Source organism: Fulmarus glacialis, unplaced genomic scaffold (genome assembly GCF_000690835.1).
Source record: "Fulmarus glacialis isolate BGI_N327 unplaced genomic scaffold, ASM69083v1 scaffold38742, whole genome shotgun sequence".
Classification (NCBI taxonomy): Eukaryota; Metazoa; Chordata; class Aves; order Procellariiformes; family Procellariidae; genus Fulmarus; species Fulmarus glacialis.
Window position 1 is genome coordinate 5,731 of NW_009197881.1, and position 20,042 is coordinate 25,772.

The 20,042-nt window shown below is 36.8% G+C and overlaps 1 protein-coding gene across 1 annotated transcript; it reads left to right on the forward strand.

Moving 5' to 3' along the window:
- Positions 1-570: 570 nt before the first annotated feature.
- Positions 571-17,335, forward strand: ASIC5 (acid-sensing (proton-gated) ion channel family member 5). The gene is given in 11 exon segments (XM_009572715.1): positions 571-610; positions 4,177-4,483; positions 6,447-6,678; positions 7,817-7,936; positions 8,922-9,071; positions 9,647-9,740; positions 9,743-9,787; positions 11,311-11,367; positions 13,491-13,659; positions 16,420-16,511; positions 17,136-17,335. Coding segments are annotated over 11 exon segments (1,506 nt in total).
- The last annotated feature ends 2,707 nt before the right edge of the window (positions 17,336-20,042 follow it).

The window sequence follows — 20,042 nt, forward strand, 5'->3', positions numbered from 1 at the left end:
CGCAGGGAGTTCTCAGGAATAACAGCTGATTTTTGCTAAAGCGCATAAGAACGTGAAATCTGGAGCTGGTTATGAAGACAGCTATTCAAAGTGTGGATGAGCTGCATCCTGCTGCTGGTGGGAACCTAGTGGCAGACATTTATTGCCTTCCAAAGTGGGAAGGGCTCCTTATCTACTTAAAGAGAATCTATTCAGTACTGAACAGCCCAGTATTTTAGTGAAGATAATGGGTCTTTCTAAAATAAAAGGAAAAAATATGAAAGAAATTTGCGAGGTAATGCAACACACAAGACAAGCCTGCACTTGTACTATTATTAGTATAATATGTACTTGAAATGTATATAAATATGTACATCTGATCCTGTCATAAAAATAATCTTCTCTTTTATGTTGCAGACCATGTTATTTAAAGACAAAACATAGCAACCCCGGCAGGTAAATTGGCCAGTGTTATGTGTCATCAAGTATCACCTCCCATTTAGTTTTCTATAAAAGCCATTACCTAGCAATGATCACAGTGACAAGGCAGCTTGTTATCCATTCCTTCCTTACTGAAATAAGCACAGCCTCATGGACCAGCTTAGGAGATTCATTCAACTGGATGCTAAAGGTATGTGACTGGACATATTAGAGTGCTTTACCAAGAGTTTTGTTACATTTTGGTAGTTTTTTTCAGGACTGACAATCAAAATGAGAAAATCTGTCTCCTTTCTCTTTGTACACTTCTCTCTGTACATTTTCAAGATATAAAGGAGAAGGGAGAGATGAAAAAAGCTTGTAGAAAAAAATCGTACATTTAAATAAGAAGTGGGAAAAGTCTCTAGCTGTTGGTCCTTTCTGCATTTCGAATAAAGCTAAATAAAGTTTTAACTAGGCAATTACTTCTCTGAATGATACAATACCTTAATGATTTTTAGATTAAGGCAAAGAGGAAATCACAAATCTATCTAGACTAACTAACCCTTGCACAGAGGCCATGTATAACCTTCCTGAAATAACTCCTTCCAGGTAAGAGCTCTGGCTGAAGATGAGCTACCTTTTAAAAAGCCATTCTTTTTTAATATGTTCTTTAATGAAAATCCAATCACAATTAAACATTGGGAATACAAAAATAAAAATGTTATACCTTATTTCTGCTATGTAAGAGCTTAGGTTCCAGTTCTTCCCGCTGGGTCCTGTTACATCTTTTTCCCCACTAGATCAAAGAGTCTATTACTATTATCTATCCGTTCCCTATACAAGTAGTTATAGACTGTGATCAATTACCTGCTGACTGAAGTTTAAAAGCCCTTTAAATTTAATTTACAGTGTTAACATTAAAGATACTGTGAATTTCTGAGGTTTTCATATAAGCTCATAATAGTATTTCCCTAGCCATGTATCCCTGGTTATACATGCAAGGAAATAATTTCTTCTTTAACAACATTGATTGGAAAATCAGGTTTATCTGACTAATCGTGATGGTTCTCAGGGCTTCTGCAGTAATCAGTGTTTCCTGAGGCAAAGCATCTGTAGCCCATCCTGAACACATGAGCTACCTTACTAATTCTTACATGCATGTTCTAGATTTGGCTCCAGGCATGTGGTTTGCTCCTGGACCCAGATTCCTCTCATTTAGTTATCTCTTTGCTTTTTTATTTATCCATCCTCTACTCTTTGGATCTTTTATAAATATTAGTTTTATTCACATCTTTGACAAAAAAATTTTTTATTGTAGCGCCTACATTAAATGTACTTTGTATTGCTACTAAAAGAACATAGCGCTCTCAAGACCTTATTGTCTAATATGTTTAAGGTCTTGCAAGACCTTACTGTCTATCTAGCAGCACTTGGATACTCTAACTCACTTACAGCTAGTTCAGCTGTGTTGGATACACCACCTTAGTCCAGATACACACAGCCTAAGTTTTGCATAGCATAGGATGAAGGGTTAATAATTTATAATCTCACACCCACCCATTATTGTGGTGTATTATTTTCCTATTCATTAACTGACACCTGGAATAACCGTTCTATTATTAGTTATATATCACTGGAATGTACTTATTCCTCATAAACAGACCAAATCCCCAAATAAATGACTAGTCCTGACTTACACATTTCATACTATTTTTCAATCCACTACATGTGAGAAATTTCATACTAGAAATTTACCACTTGACCCTACATAGAATAGTTAAAATCTTTTTTCTTTCTTTTTTTTTTTTTTAAAAAAATTGTAACATTTTCTAATGAAATCTGAAGGTAGAGTAAGGATTCTTAAAGACACTCACCTAGTAGTGCTAATTCCTCCGGTGAAAGACAGTAATGAAAGCAGCAGAATGATATTAGATAATCTTATGCATTAGCAGCAAAACCTTTGCAATCAAATAAAACATCATGTATACTTACTGTAGTAGCTATGCACAACAGCTGAAAATACAGTTTAATCTATGCAAACACGTAACTAAGTTACACTTTTGCTGATTAAACTAACTAGTGTTTTTTGATAGCAATTGACTTTTATGTAGGGATATGCTATCATTCTCTTACCTAGCACACTGTGTATAGGAGGAATAAACACACACAGCGCTTTCCCTGGAGAAAAGGTCTGACCTGCTTGTGGTCTCTTGTTGGAGTCTATGGGCAGCAGATGCAGACATATGCTAGGAATGTACTTTGCTCTGCTGTTATTCGGGGAACACACAAATTGTTTGTCCCACTGCAGACACGCTACAGCAAAACCAGAAATCCACTCCATTCCAGTGTGATGTACAAAAGCACACATGGCTACCAGCTTTGCGATGGGATCCAATAGTCACCAGAGCTAGGGGAGAAACTTTTGAACAGTTTTCCAGCAGAAAACTGTTTGGTGATAAAAAGGGGTCACAGTAAATTATAACAGTATTGATCAAAGTTCTTACATAGGTCTTTAAAGAACAACATAAAGAAAATTCTTTCCCTTCAGAAATATTTTGAAATCCAGCACCATCTGGGGTTTCATTATCACAGTCCAGAAACTGTGCAGAGACCAAAGCAACATCCCAGAGTGCTGATGTGGTCATGATAGCTTTGGCAGCTGACTCTTACATCCCTTTGTTCCTTTGCCCAACTGTAATAGTCTCAAGTAAATCAGTCTAACAAAGGGTATATTCTCTTCCTAGCACACATGCCACACTATTAAATCCATTTTTTAGTTAAAAAACAGAATTAGGGAAGTATTTAATTGCTGTTAATTGATCTAAATAATATATTTTCAGATCCTAATTATTATTTTCTCACAAACTTTCTTTGATTTATTGTTCTTATGGACTTTCTTAATGACAGAATAAAGTAGCAGATAACAATCTGTAAATGAAGCACTTTGCAAAGAGACTGGTCCAATTATGACTAGATACAGGAAAGGTCTTATTAAGTTTCCCTCATTTGGATGTTTTGAGAGAGAACATGCTGTTCAAATCCATGCTCAAAAGATCATTCAGCAACCGGCATAAGAAAATGACTACATTTCCAGGTATTGATTATATTCATTACTGTTATAGCTCTTGAACTTAGATTTAAAAATGTTTTGGTTTGGTTTGGTTTTTTTAACATCAGTTTGTAGAAAACATGGGGTAAATGCAAACTGAAAACATTCCTGTTTCAAAGTTATGGAATCAGACAAGTATGAACCTAAAAAAAAAAAGAGTAGCTTTCCTTTTGAACCTGTAACCTTTCAAGTTTTACCCAGAAATTTTTAATACTGAAAGAGTGAAATTCCCTTTCATATCATTCCCTTTTTACCTTATTTCTCAGAGCAAGTATGAAGGACCAGGCCTTTAATGGGATGTTACTGTAAAAATCAGATGCTTAGCTTTTTACAGTAGGTTCACAGCAACCTGTGGTTTTAGATCACTGAGGTATGTCAAAATCCAATCTTTTCCACAGAAGTGGAACTGCTTTTTTGTATTTATGTGCTTAAAAATTTGTGTGCTTAAAATATTGCAAGATGCACTCTGTTCTCAGGCAGCACTGAGCTCATCTCTTAGCACATAACTCTTCCATCCTCAGAAGCAAGTTCACTGCTTAAAGAGAGAATTTACAGTTAAAGAGATATTTTACAACTGCCTTCCAATATCAAAATTACATGGTTTCCTTTCTTGAGTGCCATTTAAACGCTAATTTTAAAAATGTGTTTTCACTTTGTTCCATGTTAAGGAATATTGGAAAAGGTACGATTGTACTTAATAAAGAAACTGCTGCCACATTTGGAAGACAGAAGGAAGTATCATCAGGAGTTTGCCTCATCCACTTCATTTCATGGAGTACATAATATTGTTCAAACGCAGAGCAAGACTCGCAAAGTGCTGTGGCTGTTAATAGTCACAGGTTGTCTTGCCGTTGTTATTTGGCAAATCTGCAGTCGCTTCATCTACTACTTCAGCTGGCCAACCACGACTACAGTGGTAGTTCAGTATGTGGAAAAGGTCAAATTCCCTGCTGTGACTTTTTGCAACTTGAACAGGTAAAAGTTATGTTTGTTGTTTGCTCTTGAGAGGCAACACCTCTTCATCTGAAAGCAGTCAGGTTCCAAAATTTGCTTGAACAAATCACATGAAACAAGGAAAATATGGCTCTAAGGGGCATGTCTTCCACACCACCACATGAGATTTAAATGAAGAGGAAAATATGAGAATCAAGGAAGGGAGGTTGTTTTTTTAATCTTCCTCCTCCTTCAGATGAACAATTACACTACAGATTTTTAAGTTTCAAAACATAAGTTGGAGTAGAAAAACCTCTCTGGTGTTGTTCTTCTATGTATGAATTTGCTTCTACAGTGTAACTAAGGGACAGTGATCGCTCACATCCAAGTTAAAAATAAAAGACAAGATTTGCAAATAGAGAGATTCAAATAGAAACCTCATGCAAATGTAGAAATCTTAGGCAAAGTAGATACTTTTTTTTCAGAGGTGCTTAGCCTTTACAGTTCCAGCTGATGTCAGTGGGATTTGCAGGAGGGAAGCATTTGGTTTGTTTGGAAGCCATGTATCTAAGCAGGAACTTCACTACAGATTTCTACATTTGAAGATAATGGCCAAGATTCAGATGCAGCCACTTTGAAAATAATGTAATAAACCTACAGCCTGATTTTTAGAGCAAACATGTAATTTAGGAACAGTTTTAGAAATACAGAAAGTTTACCCACATTGTTTCCTCAAGAATTGTAAATTTTCTTCTCTTCTACCTTTTGCTGGCAGAATCAGCCAGAAGTCCAAGTCTCAAATATCTGTAGCCGTTCTGCCTCACTATGCCTCCTTCCCATTGCCCTGCATAAAGCCATCCTGGGTTATACTGCACAACATGCACTGCGGATAGAAGTCCCTCTTGATTACAGTGGGCTGTCTATTATAAAAATGCCTCACTTCTTGTGACTATAGTGGCAGCACATTGTAAGTAAATAGTCAGCTACTGAGCATGGCAGTTGTCCGCCTAAGCGACAGTTTGCTGCCACATCCATCTGTTGTTCATGCTGTGCTTAGCCTTCCCTCCTGTTTTTAGTAACCAGTGTTTTTTGTTGGCAGGACAAAGAGGCACAGATCTACCTTTGCTTTTATTTTTTGACTCAAATTCAGTTGTGAAGAGTTGTTCCTACAAATCTTCCTTAAGTTGGGGCATTAAGATCTATTATACAAATACATTGATATGTTTTTGAAAATAGGATTACATAAAATGGCAATTCTAAAGAACATGGTATTGTAGTTTCATTTGTGTTTATTCTCTTTTCAAACTTACAACTGTTCTGTAAACCCTTACTTTACTTCAATAAAGGACTTCAATGCTGTACATCAGGAAAGCGCTTCTAACGCCTCATCACATTTCTGAGATTTTTCAAGTGGATTCTAGGAGTAAGGATCACCCTTGGTTTATACCACTGTGTCACCAGCCACAGAGCTCATGGGAAGGTAGACTGTCTCTACACTGGGGTGTAGTGCCTTAGTAAAGCAGGTATATGAGATTACTGTAATGCACTTAGAAATCAATTTTCTAAATGATGGAAGACAGCTTTTTTGAAACGAACAGCTCCTCCCAGCTAGTTTCCCACATGTAAATGCAATTGTTCAGCTTGTCATCAGTTCTACAAATCTGGTTGTTGGCTTATGCAGATAGCTAATCTACTCAGTTTTTTGGTTTTTATTTTTTTAATAAACAACCACACACAACAAAACTATTGCCAATATTACTGACCAGAATAGCCATGGGAAGGTGTCCATTTTCTGTCTTCAGATATGGAAAATACCTTCCTAGAAATTGAGACTGTATTGTTGTTATTCATGTTGTAGAGATCAAAGTGCAACGTGGTGGGCAAGAATCACTTATAGTTTGCGAGCAGACAACAAATCGTGTCACAGATTTGGCAAGAGCAGCCTTGAGATCAGTCCTATAATTCTGCAGAACTCCAAGCAATTCTTTCTCCTTCCCACCGACAGGTTTCAAGCTCATGCAGTAAGCAACCTCAAAATAATTTTTTTAATTTGGAACATTGTGTCTGGAATTCTCCATAAATTTGCTATGGAAGATAAATATTCTCAAGAGCTAAATGATTTCCTTCTTGGGAACCAGAACTTCAGCATCAAAGAGTTTACAAGGAAAAATGGGTTTTATCTGAACAGCAGCACATTGCTAGAATGCGAATTTTTTGGAAAGCCATGTTACCCACAGGTAAATATGTTTATTTTACTAAAACAGTAACATGGAGGGGAAGGGGATGTATTCTTACCACTCAGCATGAGACGTCTAGCTTTGCCAGCTACTCCCCCTGTTTTCCCTTTACAGTCAGCCAATGGAGAAAAAAGTCCTGCTCTAAACCACCCTGAGGACCCCGATTCTCCCACTGACTGCAGAGACAGCCTGCTGGACTCCCTGAGCTGTAAAATGGGATTTCAGTCTAAATTGCTCTCTGCCTAGTGCCACTTCTGCACAGATAGCAGCCTTTGAAAGCTGTCATACCTCCAGGCTGCACTAACAACCTTTTCCATAAATGGTCTATAATGATGGTCAGCTTGAACAGAGTTTTTTTGCATGACATGATTGCGTAGTTTTGTTCTTGAGGTCAAGAATATAGACAGCCGGGGTAACTATATGCAGAGTTCACAGGAATTTTGAATAATGAGGTGAAAATAGCCCATCTTTGGGAATTTTGGACAACAGCCAAAGAATATGATCGTCCCATTTTTATGTCGATTCTTCCATAGAGCAATTCCCAACTTAAATAGAAAACGTGAACAGAAAAGGCAGGCCAATTCTTTCAGATTAATCTAACCTTTACACATGCTGTAGCTTCCAAAATTAGGCATTGGAGAGTTCTCTTAACTGAAAGACACTAGTGCTAATAACTAAAACTAAAGCAATGAGATGCAGTCATATTAAATGACGAGATGCCTTTGGGAAAAAATGCAAATACTGTACTTTCATATGTAACATGACGTTTAGTTTTGAAACAGTCTTCACTAAACATCTACTGGAAAAATTAAACAAGTTGGTTTTGAATATATAATTTCTATATAATGTAACAGGTATAGAAAAACAACAGGACCTCATTAAATGATTCTGAGCAGCTCATAGATACTAATAAACGATGTGAAATTTCTCCTTTAAATTTCATTTTCTATAGAAAGGGATTAAATCCTTTTGAATATTTCCATCAATCACCACTTTTTCAATTGTAATATTTAGCACTGCCTTTGGGGGGGGGGAGGGGGAACCACCCCAGTAGCCCATCTATTGCATTGTAATTCACTAAAGAAACTTCAAGTGATCTTTCTTTCATTTTACTCTTCCCTATTTTCCTTTATTGAAGGATTTTGAACATGTTTTCACTGAATACGGAAACTGTTTTACTTTTAATCACAATGATCTTCCAGCAAGAAGAGTGAGTTTGTCTGGAAGAGGCTTACATTTGCTTTTTGATGTCCAACAGGTACGGCTATCCTAATGATTATAAACAACGAATCATGTAATAACTTATAAATGAGTAGAGGTGTTTTGTTTTGGGTTTGGTTTTTTGTTCGGTTGGTTTTACTCAGACCTTCAGAATTTTATGCACAAAATTCTGTATCAAGACTATTTCTGAGTGAGAGGGTATTTTAAAGGAAACACCTAATACAGATTTAAAAAGTCAGAATTATTATTGACTCTGTCCCCAGCTAAATAGTTCTGAAAGCTGCAAGTGAGCATATATACGTGTATATACACAGTTCACCTGCAATTGAAACACATCATGAGAGCACTTTTTTTTTATACAAGCACTTCGGGATAACATCATTTCATTTTGATAAAAGGCCCAGTAGGGAAGGTCATATGGTGCCAATTTCTAAGTAGTACTGAATTTTAGTTGCACCAGCAGCAGCTGTAAGTGCTCAATGCCAGCTAAGATCTGGTCTTTGCACTGTAAATAGTCTCTGACCTTATTAGAATTGTCTTTGACCAACAAAACCCAGAAAACTCAGGGAATATCATCTTGTGAAATCAGGGAAGAAAACTAAAATCTAGAGTGGTAAGTGACTTAGACATTCACTTTTGTTCTCTAGGAATTATGAGACAGGAGTGACAGGTTCTGGAGAGGGTAATGGGAAGTTTGCTGAAATGTGATGGGTAGTTGCATGTAAAAGGAGCGAATATCCAGGTTATGAGTAAATGTTCATCTATGCCTTCTTGTTTTTGAAATTGGGAGATGACAGAAGAAATAAAAAACCTGAAAATTTATAGTAACTGGAAGGAAACCCACAGAGGTAATCAACAAAGGAAATTCAAGTCAGTTTGCTTCTATATTTTTCTGTAAATTGCCAAAAATGTGACTAGAAATACAAGACCAAATAAAAAAGCATAGTGCCATTTTAAGTATAGCTAAAGCTTCAGTTGGTAAGCAAAGCCAAAACTGTTTTAAATAATTCTTTTTGCATTAGGAACAATTCACTGATGAACCTGCTCTTGGTTATACTGATGCTGGTATAACTTTTGTTATCCATTCACCCAAAGAGCTTCCACGTTTTGATGGTTTAGGTTTATTAACACCAGTCGGCACGCATTCACAGGTAGCAATCCGCCAGCTGAAGGTAAGGACTTCATCCATCAAGTGGAAATACTGGTCTTTACTGTCTCTAATTCTCTTCTGAAGCATGACAATGAATTAGACATTTTGGAAGTGAAAATATTTATCATGCCAAAGTGACTCCTAAAAATAACATCTCCTCCAGACACACAAAAAAATTACTGCTATTTTGGGGGAGGATGTCATTGGTCTTCATAATCTGTATCTACTAAAGTCAGTGTTTCTTTCCTAACATCTGACAGTCTCGCTGACATATAATAATACCAGGACATCACAGCATTTCCCCATCAACACATGCTGTAACCATTAAGATTGTCTCGGATTCCTAGCAGAATCCAAGTGGAGTTGGACTACCCTTCTGTGCTAGGCTGTCTGATCAGGTCCTACTTTTGCTGTGAGAGAGAGGAGATGATTTTATAATCGCAAAAACACAAACTGTAATTGCCTCCAATTAAATCACAATGTTACTGCTTATGTTTTCAACAGGCTTCCTTCAGCACTTTAAAATGTGAGAAAATAGTATATAAATTTAAAACAGAGACGAAAAAAATTATATCTTCTGTTATTATTACCCTACAGTCAATTATCCAAGAATACCCATGGGGAGAGTGCAAGCCTGATCTCAAGCTTCAATACCACGAGATTTATACTACTAATGGATGTTTGCAGGAAACCGGTACATACAGGACCGGTGTGGCTGTTTGCCATTCATTCTTCCAGGTATTTCTCAGGAATATCATCATACCATACACTGATCATCTTGCTAGGAGACCTCACCTGTTATTGAACAGGAAAGGACATGGGGCACATGCTTGAGGGACATCTACAGCTGGGATTAATTAAAATCATACAAATTTGTCTTTTTTTTTTTTTTAGTTCAGAGAAAACAAGCAAGATGTTCGGTCAGCTCTAGATCCAGTATCTGGGTTATTGGCTATTCTTAGGATACAGACCAAAACACTTGAAAGAAAAGATTATGCCTCAGGGCTGTGAGACAAGTCTGTAGTCTTCAACCTGACTTCCTAAAATGCTGGAACTAAATCCATACGCAGTCATAGATTTTCACATGTACCACAGAAAACCTATTTTGCAGGTCTTTAGCAGCCGCAGCAGAACTGACTGCTTGAAGACAGAAACTGAGGTCCCCCACATGAACCATGTGGCACCAGAAAAGGGCTCTGCAAAAGCCAAAAGGCTGTATGGAGCCATCTAATAAGCCCAAAATGCAGAGTACAGGTGTATGCTGTAATACTCCCCTCAAGAATCCAGACATCTTAATCACTCTAGAAATGCAAAGCAGTAACACTGAGCCCTGACCAGTTTCCTCCCTCCCACCTTTTCAGCATTAAAAATAATGATAATACTGTCACCTCTCTCTAAAGCAAGAGCTGGAACCTAAATCTCTACTCTCACAACTCTTTTTTCACAATTAGTGGGCAAGAAAGCCACTGTCATGCCTGCACTTTCTGACTCTATTTTTAAATATCCCCAAGAATGTTTTCACTAAGGGAGACCCATTAATGGGTAATCTCTAACCTGTTTGACAACCTCTTGGAAAGGAGATTGGCAGTCTCCCGGAAACTCTCATGGAAAGGGGTTTGAGAAGGAAATTAAGTCTAGGTCTCCCATACTGCGGGTGAGAGCTTTATACAGTGGCAGTTAGATAAAGGAGGGCAATGCCTTCTTTAAATGTGTGCTAAACTGCTAAGTAATATTTCCATGCAAGGGAAAAAATTGGGGTGAAACTGAAACCATCTGAAATCTGAAAATTTTGCTATTAGCTCAGGTGCTACCTTAGGCCTCCAAACAACTCTTGCATGAATTTCAAAACTTTTGCTGAAACACATGGGGTGTAATCATATATCCCATCTACCCTACTTTGTTTTTTCATTTCCTCTAAGAAAAAACAGAAATTCCTGGCTTTAGCAAGCTAGCACAAAGAGTGAGCCACAAGCTTAAAGGCAATTCTGGCTGGCACACATAATAAAGGTGTTTGCTCCAACAGCAAGCCTCCTGGCTTGGTCTGTTGTCTCTTTTCACTATGTGCCCCTTTTGGTGTGGGTAACTGCACTGTGCCCAACTGAATTGATTTCTCAGTTGTATAATGATAAACATGAAGTCGTGAGCAGGCTTTGATGACATTACATTTCAGTTTTGATGATATTACATTTCAGTTTAGTACAAATAGAGCTAAGGGTTAGATTGTTAATTGAAGTTCCTGAAGTTTGTGGTTTATTTTTAAGGAAATGGAACAGAATGTGATTTGCTGAAGTTTTACACTTGTGTTTATCCAGCAGTCTGTAAGTATTTTCTAAGCCAATTCCAAATAGTAGACAATATTTATCAATTAAAACAAAATACTGAAACTAGTACTGAAACGGAGTACATCCCAGTTCATTTAATATTCTGAAAATAGAGACCAGATGGAGCATTAAATAGATGCCAATTAAAAAAACATAAGAATTCATTTTAGTAATAAGAAATGGTTTCAAATGGAAGAATGTTCAGTTAATCTGGTTTTGGTTATCAAGCCTCTGGCTTGCATTTTTGCATCTTCATGGTATCATCCTTCTAGATCCAATGTTGCATTCTTCTTGTTTGTGACAGAAAAGTGAACAGCACAGTAATAACAGGTTTGCTAACTGATAGAAAATAGAATTCAAAATCACTGGACTTTAAGGTTTTATCTTTTCAAAAGTAAAATTAATTATATATTTTCAAAGTGCTTCAAATGCAATTCATTTCCATAAGCAAATAATCTGCACACAGTAGATATGAAACTTGTAAGTCACTACAACAGACTTTCTGGAAAATACTGCAAATAATAATCTGAGAAGTAACTTCCCATGAACTTCAGAAAGCCTCCTTTTTAATTGTATTGGATTATGCTATGTAACGTGACTCTTTCTTCCCAAAGGAATGGATGATTAAGACACCAAGTAGATTAAAATTTTGGGGGGCCTGTGCAGGGGTTTATTTCTGTTTTGATTAGGTGTGTGCAACATTCAGGCAAGATCTACTACTATGAACAATGACTATTTCTTTTTCCTGTGGCTCTTTTGAAATAGGCTCCACTAAGTTCATATTCTTACATAATGATTCATATATTCATGATCTTTGATAATCTGTCATGGTGGAAGTAAGTATATTATTTTACTTAATGGATATTCTGTGACCAACTTTCAGAGAAACCACTGAGTAATAAACAAAAATGACCCCTAAGTCCTATCAAGGGTGGATAGGATTCAGAGCTGGACGCCAGAAGGAACTGGCATCACAGTACTGTACATGGTGAATCTGGCTTGTAGGCGTCTGGTCCCCAGGACCCCAAGTTAGGTGCTAAGTCTCCTTTTACAGTGCAGGAGAGGTTAGACATCTGATAACAAAATCTCAAATGACAGCACACTGATCCAGTATCTGCAGGACCTACCGTTGATGAGAACATTTATTTTAGGAACTCTAAAGGCCAGCTATCCAGAATGAAATCCACAACCCCAGCATCCCTGGAGAGTACCTCAAATCATAAACTACCAGGCTGGGATATCCTCTCCCCTGTGGTTTGCAAAAGCAAGAAGCCCACATGCAGAGGGAAAAGACACAATGGTCGCCACCACATCAGGACAAATAGAGCATCACAAGCAGGAGGTTCTGGTACTCATCTCAGAGTACCAGATGGCTTTGGGTGATGGTTTATGCTGTAGGAAATATTTATGCCTTACAATTTTTCTTCTACATGAATTTTCTCCAGCTTTCCCAGATTTCCATAATGATTTCTTTCTGTTAGAGTCTTGTCAGAGGAATGGCTGCCTACTTTCATGAGCAACCAGACCTGCAGGATTTTGTGACTTCTCTTTGGTATTTGAAGAAACAAAGCTGTCCCTAAGCCCTCTTAGCTGTCTTACACTCAATTATCAAATGGCAGGCAGGGGTTAAGGTAAAGTGAACTTAGCTTACCAAGATTTTTATGTAGTTATCAGATGATAGTAAACTACAACCAGCATTGCTCTGGAAGCTGTTTCTGAGCACTGCAATGAGCTAGGCAGACATCAAGGCATCAAGACCAAGGATTATATACCCAAGTATGTAATCAGAAAGCTAGCACAGAACATGGAAAGTCTTCTGTTGTCCTACTGTTTAACTGTGGATGAGAAATAATAAGTACATAAAGCCCTAATGAAGGCAGAAAGATTTACAAGTGCTGAATTTCTTTGGAAAAAGTGACCAAAAAAATCTCAACCCTTATTACTGTGCACCAGTTTCCCAAATGCCATTTACAAATACTTATTTTTTCCTTCAAAACTGAGAAGTATCCACTTTTCTCAGGATAAGTCAGTTAAAAGTAATTTTGTAAGTTTTTAAAAAAGTTTTTAAACTGTGTGCTTTTTTAGAAATATTATGTAAATTCTTTCTCCTGAAATTTCAGATGATATAGAGATAAAAGGATTATGTACAGTAGGAACTCACAATTCTACTTGCCCTGCCCCATGTGAAGAAATAGATTATCCTACCACTGTCACCTATTCAAGTTTTGGAGGAGAAAAAGCCATAAAATACTTTTCTGCAAAACTGAAGAAAAACCCAGAATACATCAGGTAATCTTGCTTAACGCCTTCTCTAATAAAGAAATTATCAATTACTTTTAAGTGTGCTAACAGAGCATATGATGTAAATAAGACCTTTTAAAAAGATATTCTTATGTGTGGTATTAATAATGTTGTCTGTGAGATAAAATAATCTCTTAGACAAAATTGGTTAAGATTTATACATATTCATATATATATAAAATATACTTAGATACATCTAAGACTTGTGGATAACATAAAATAGATACTGCAATTAAAAAGTAATGATGTTCTCAATTACCATCTGTGTCATCGATCTCTTATAACAAAGTTTTTTGATCACATTTGCAATTAAGAATAAAGAAAGAGCAGGGTTATCAAACCTATCTATGATCCACGTGAGCAATCCATCCAATAAGGAAGACAAATCTTCACCCTTCCACACCTGAAGTCAATGAACAACCTAAATAGATGCTATACAAAGTTGTTCTCCTTTCTCTCAACCCATTCCCAAAGGAAAGTTCATAAGCACTGAAGAGCTAGGTTTTATTGTGGCAATAATGTCACAGGTTTAATAATCTTTTCTGTTGTTAGTAGAATTCACTAATACCATTTATATTATAAAAGTTATTTAGAAAATATTTGGTACTATATTAATTCTCATGAGGTAGCTGAAGAGTGAAATAGCATGGTTCTGTCTGTGTGACTGAAAACACTACACAGCAAAAGAAAGTAGGTCTATACCCAAAAGAAGAGACTTTCTGGTGTGAAAACATATCTCAACAGTATTGACTACACCTTTTATCCAGGAAATGGTATTAGAACTTACATTATGTATAGAGCTGTGTTGCTTAGTAGTAGCACTGAGCTGACATAATCTGCATACTTTTAAATTCATAGAAGAGATATCATGTATACTTATGCGTGCCTTACTGTTACAATATAATATATTGATGCCAGATTTCCTTGCGAACACAAGCATTATATATCCAGAAATAGAATGATTTCCAGAGTTTTTTGCTAGAAAGATACAATCTAGTTGTCAAAGAGCATTCAATACAGTTTTATAGACTGCTTTGCCTCTTGCTCACAGACGTAGATGTCAGCAATACAAATAAGTATTAAGACAGGTGCTACATGAACTCATAGTATCCACAACATCAAAATATATTTATAAAGAACTATAGAAAATTTGGTTAATGAAATATCTATGAGTATTTCATTGTTTCAGTGACTTCAGTTTTCTCAATCTTGAAGCCATCAGTCTGCAAATGTTTGCATATGTTTATACGTGAAGAGAAACTGTATGAATCAGAATAGTTTGGGTTGGAAGGGACCTTTAAAGGTCATATAGTCTAACCCCCCTCCAATGAGCAGGGACATCTTCAGCTATATCAGGTTGCTCAGAGCCCCGTCCAGCCTGACCTTGAATGTTTCCAGGGATGGGGCATCTATCACCTCTCTGGGCAACCTGTTCCAGTGTTTCACTACCCTCATTGTAAAAAATTTCTTCCTTATATCTAGTCTGAACCTACCCTCTTTTAGTTTAAAACCATTACCCCTTGTCCTATCGCTACAGGCCCTATTAAAAAGTCTGTCCCCAATGAAAATTATGAAAATTAAACCTGTTGTTATATGCAAAAGATATTAATCCTTTGAGGACGTTTTATCTTTGGTTGATTATTTTATTGTCTGTAAACACCATGCGCAACCCAGTAATTATTCAATTAAGCAAGTGAAAATACAGAACATTCCCCTCTTACCAAGCCTTAACCAATAGGAATCCTGCCCACATATTAACGAGTACATATTCCAAACTATAAAACGTAGACATCTATTGATTTCTGAAGATGTAAGAAGGGAAAAGTTAAATATTTATTGGATAGTTCTGCTAGCAACTCCATGACAATGGTAGGAAGTCTTATTAACAGAAGCTATGAGAATAAGATTATTTTTATTACTCAGTGCTACCTGAGTTTTAGAATTATCACCTAAAGAGATAGAAGTGATTATTTTCTATAGCAAAGACTTTATTTTCATGAGTATTTTTAATGAGTTCATTATCACTGTCAACCCAAAAATCTGTAGCTGTTCACACTTCTGAAGAAATAATCGCTACTTTTATTCTTAAAGGTCACACCATCATGTGTGCATCAGTTTTTGTGTCTTTTACTCCACAACTGTTATGTTTATATTCTATTTAGGAGTTAGGCAGAATCTTTCTGTAGACATGATATTATAAAGATGAGCTCTGTACTCACACTGAACCATTCCACAGGTCTTGCTCCAACTGAGATTTACCTACTCTTCCGCTTTTGCAGCAGGCAAGAATATAACTAGGTAAGCGAGGCTATTAGCAGAGGATAGAACTAAACACCTGAGTATAGGACAAAGGCTCTTCTGCACAGACATGCTCATTGAAATAAGCACAATTAAATATGCAGTTGCACACAATCAAGTACACTTCCAAGTACTGTATCCACTGTAGGTCAGGATGCTTGACACTTCCACTCAAGCTTATCTCTGTGACCCTTAAAAAGTACAAATTTATCTCACAGTACAGATCTAGAGTAATTTTTTCAACATAGCCTGAAGATCTACTCCTCTGATAAGCTCCTGTTATAACGGTTTTTATTAGGACACTTTTTTTCCTTCAGTCATCTAACTCATTTTGGTAACACTCATCTAATTGTTCTTTAAAAGACACCATCACTCTCCCTGAACTCCGTCCACTCTGATAAATGTTGGTAAAAATGAACAGCACTCCTGACTGTACGTATTTGTCATTAGGCAGAACCTTGTGCGTATTGACATTAAATATCATGACCTGAGCTACAAAGTAACACAGCAGCAGAAGGCCTTGACTATATCCGAGTTGCTTGGTAAGTGAATGTTTAATATTTATTTATTGCTGATTAATAATTAATCTAAAAATAAAAAAAACTACACAAACCAAACTGGTTTTTTATTCCCTCCCCTCCTGAGGCTTAGCCTATGTGGGCTTCTAAACAAAAAGCAATACCTTTTATATTATAATGGTAATAATCATGTCTGCCTCATGGTCATTTTTGATACTGTCTCCTGTCATTCCATTAAAGAACCTGCAGTATGGACAGCAGCTGAGAGTAAGAATTAAGTTTGGCACTAGTTTACAGCTATATCACATGTAGGACTGTAAGAATAGTGAAGTTTATGGGATTTGGAGGGGAGAGGGAGAATGTGGGGAGGAGAAGCAAGAGAACAGTTAAAAAGGCAGAGAAGTAGGAAATATTTTAAGTATCTGTTTCACAGTAGGATGTGTTGTGTTGTACTTGTTTTATTTAGAATTTCAAGAAACACATTAGTCTTCTCCAATAAACATTCTTAAGAATATTAATTCTGTTTTCTTAAAGTGATGGATTATGTATATTGAATTTATTTAGCACTTGAACCCAGCAGGATTTTGTTTGCTTGCTAGACTAAACCAAATGCTTAGGATGACATATGTTTATTTCTTTCTATTACAGCTGATATAGGTGGCCAGCTTGGATTGTTTTGTGGTGCCAGTATGATTACAATCATAGAACTGCTCGAGTATATTTTTACTAACTTCTGCTGGATGTGCATCTTCCTTCTGTTGAAAGCTCCCGAAATGCCTCAATGGAACAATCCATCCCAGAACCAACCAACACAAAAGGAAAAAAAGAAGGGAATACAAGAATGTTAGTGGCTTGTAGAAGCACAGAACTAATTGTTTCTGCAACTTCCCTTCCTTTTTAAGATACAAAGGAGACAGTAATATTTTGCATTGCTCCCTTCCCTGCACTCCTTATTCTTCCTGCTTCTTTTAGTGCCTAGAAATATTTAATTGTGCTAAATAATTTTCAAGAGTGAACTTTGAAAAGTCTCACTTTCTTTCTCATGTAAAGAAAAATTTAATCTTTACCTAAAATTTTATTTTAAAGAATCACCGATTTTTTAAAATATCATAGCAAGTGATACTGACATACAATGCAATTTAGCATTTCTGACCCAGTTTTTATCTTCTGTATTTTGAGTGAGGAGAAATATACGCAAATTAACACACACAAGTTTCTTAACCACCATACAGGTGGAGCATTGCTATGCTGAAAAAGCAGATTCCTTATTAACGACCAAGTCTTTGCTAGTAGGTTACCACTGTTACATGTTCCAGTGAAGGGTATCGTAGCTTTGCCTATCAGAATTAGGAGTGTGCTTCTACAGTGTATTATCCATTTGTCTGAAACACATCAAAAAAATAAATTTCATGAGTCTGCCAACTACTATAGAGAACAGTAGGGCAGCTGAGTGGATGGCAAGTGGGCAAACATAGGCCAAGTTCAGCATTTAATGTCATGAAAGATAATCATAAAGACTAAAGGCTTCATCTAAGTCTTACTAAAAATCAGTGAGACTGAGAATTTTGTGGCTTTGGTGCCGAATCACGCTTCCTGAATGTTTATTCCTTTAAAAGTGTTCAGAAAACCTTCTGTGCTTTGCTACATCTGTGTGGACCTACAGCGCAGTAGTGGTTTAGAGTCTTATGATGTTTTTAGAGAAGACTTTGGTGATTAAATAAACTTCCAAAGATGTGTAACAGCGTAATGTAAATAGACACTCCTCCCCCCTCCCTGCCACACACACTAAAGCTCATAGAACGAGAAGTGTGCACTGGAGGGGGGTGTTGTGTTCTTTTTAAGTACAACATCTTAGTAAACAGCATAATCAGTTACCATCATTAACTCATAGGAGAGTTAATAGGCTAGGATAATTTCACTTTATACAATTAAATTACACAGTGTATCTTTAATACATTTCTTTCTCTAGAATAGGTCTCTGAATACAGTTCTGAACAAATCCGTGCTTGGCCAAGTCTCCTGCCAGAGTCTAATCAATCAGAGCTTTTGATGCGTTTCGAGGCGCCAAACAGAGCCTGGATGGAAACCCTTTAGGAGAGGTAGACACAAAACAGTCTTGTAAAAGATGCACCCAAGACTAAATTTAAGACTACATGATAAAAGATTATCCTGATTTGAAGCATTGGCTTCTATTCAATTAACTATACATAATAGTAATAGATAACTGTATATTTGAAAACATACAGATAGTTGTCCAGACTTCAGACTAGCACCGTATAGACTTCGCTAATCAAAACATTTTTACATTAGAAAGCTCACAAAGTCTACAACAATTATCCCTTCTGAAGCACTGCTCCCCAGTCGGTGCCTGGGCTCTGCAACCCTCAGACTGCCCAGGAGCATGACTCTGTGCTCTTAAGTAACGTCAATCAGCCATAACCATGCTCTATAATTCAAACCATTCTTCCATACCATCGGCTCAAATTCAGTGACTAATAATAAATTAGTTTCTACAAAGAAAGTAGTAAGTGTACTTACTAAGCAGCCAAGTCCTTAAGGTTAGATATAAAGTAATGAAAATGCTACCACTTGGCCATCATTGGCAACAGCTTCCCTTCAACATAAGCCCTAGGATAAGCAATTCAGGAAACACAGGAAATGTTTTTGCTTCCTAGAAAGACATGCCTTGATTTTACTCCTCAGTAACTGCAGGCTTGAGAGACCTTAAGGTTAACTTAAAGATTTTTGCTCCGTTCTTTTTTACTGGTCATTTCTGCTGGGACTTTCCCCCTTCATTATTACCAAGCACACGCACACTTGGAACAGCAGCCGTACAATAAGGTCTATCTAACCACACTGCCCGAGGTGTGTATTGCCCAATGCAGAGGAGTAATGGAAAGAACAGAGCAAACATACTGCAATATTTCTCTAAAGATTTCTCCTAGCCTCAAACAGTTTGTAGCTGTGGAATTCTTGGGCCAGAAGAAATTATGTTTTTGGAAGTAGGAATCAGGTAGTATCTGGCTTCTGGATAAAAAAAAAAGCAGGGGAAAGATTAAACATAGTGATCTAGCACACCTTGTATTTCAGAGACCAAAGTGTTTTGTAGCTATCAATCACAATGATTTGTTTGTTTGTTTGTTTGCTTCTACTAATAAGAGCTAAATAAAAGAAAACTAGTATTGCAAGGACTAAACAAAAGAAAACTGGTATTGTTTCTGCTGTACCGAAAGTTCAGGTGAAATGAAGCACAGAACATGCTAAAGAATCAGCAAAAGAAGCCAGTTCTCAGAAAGGGAAGGTACTTGCATCTTTGCTTAGTTTAAGGAAACTAAAATGACTTTTGCTTACTCCACTGACTTTGGACAAGAACAGCTGAAATCACGGCTTGGTTACAGATTCTTCTAACATATGTGGCAGAAGGAGCTCTGAAGAAAGCACAAAGACTGGTGTTCTGCCCAAGGTCAAATGACAGACTCAGATGGCTTTTTTCAGCAATGGCTTGTGATGAGATTATATAAAACAATTGATTCCCCAGCACAGCTAAATATAGAA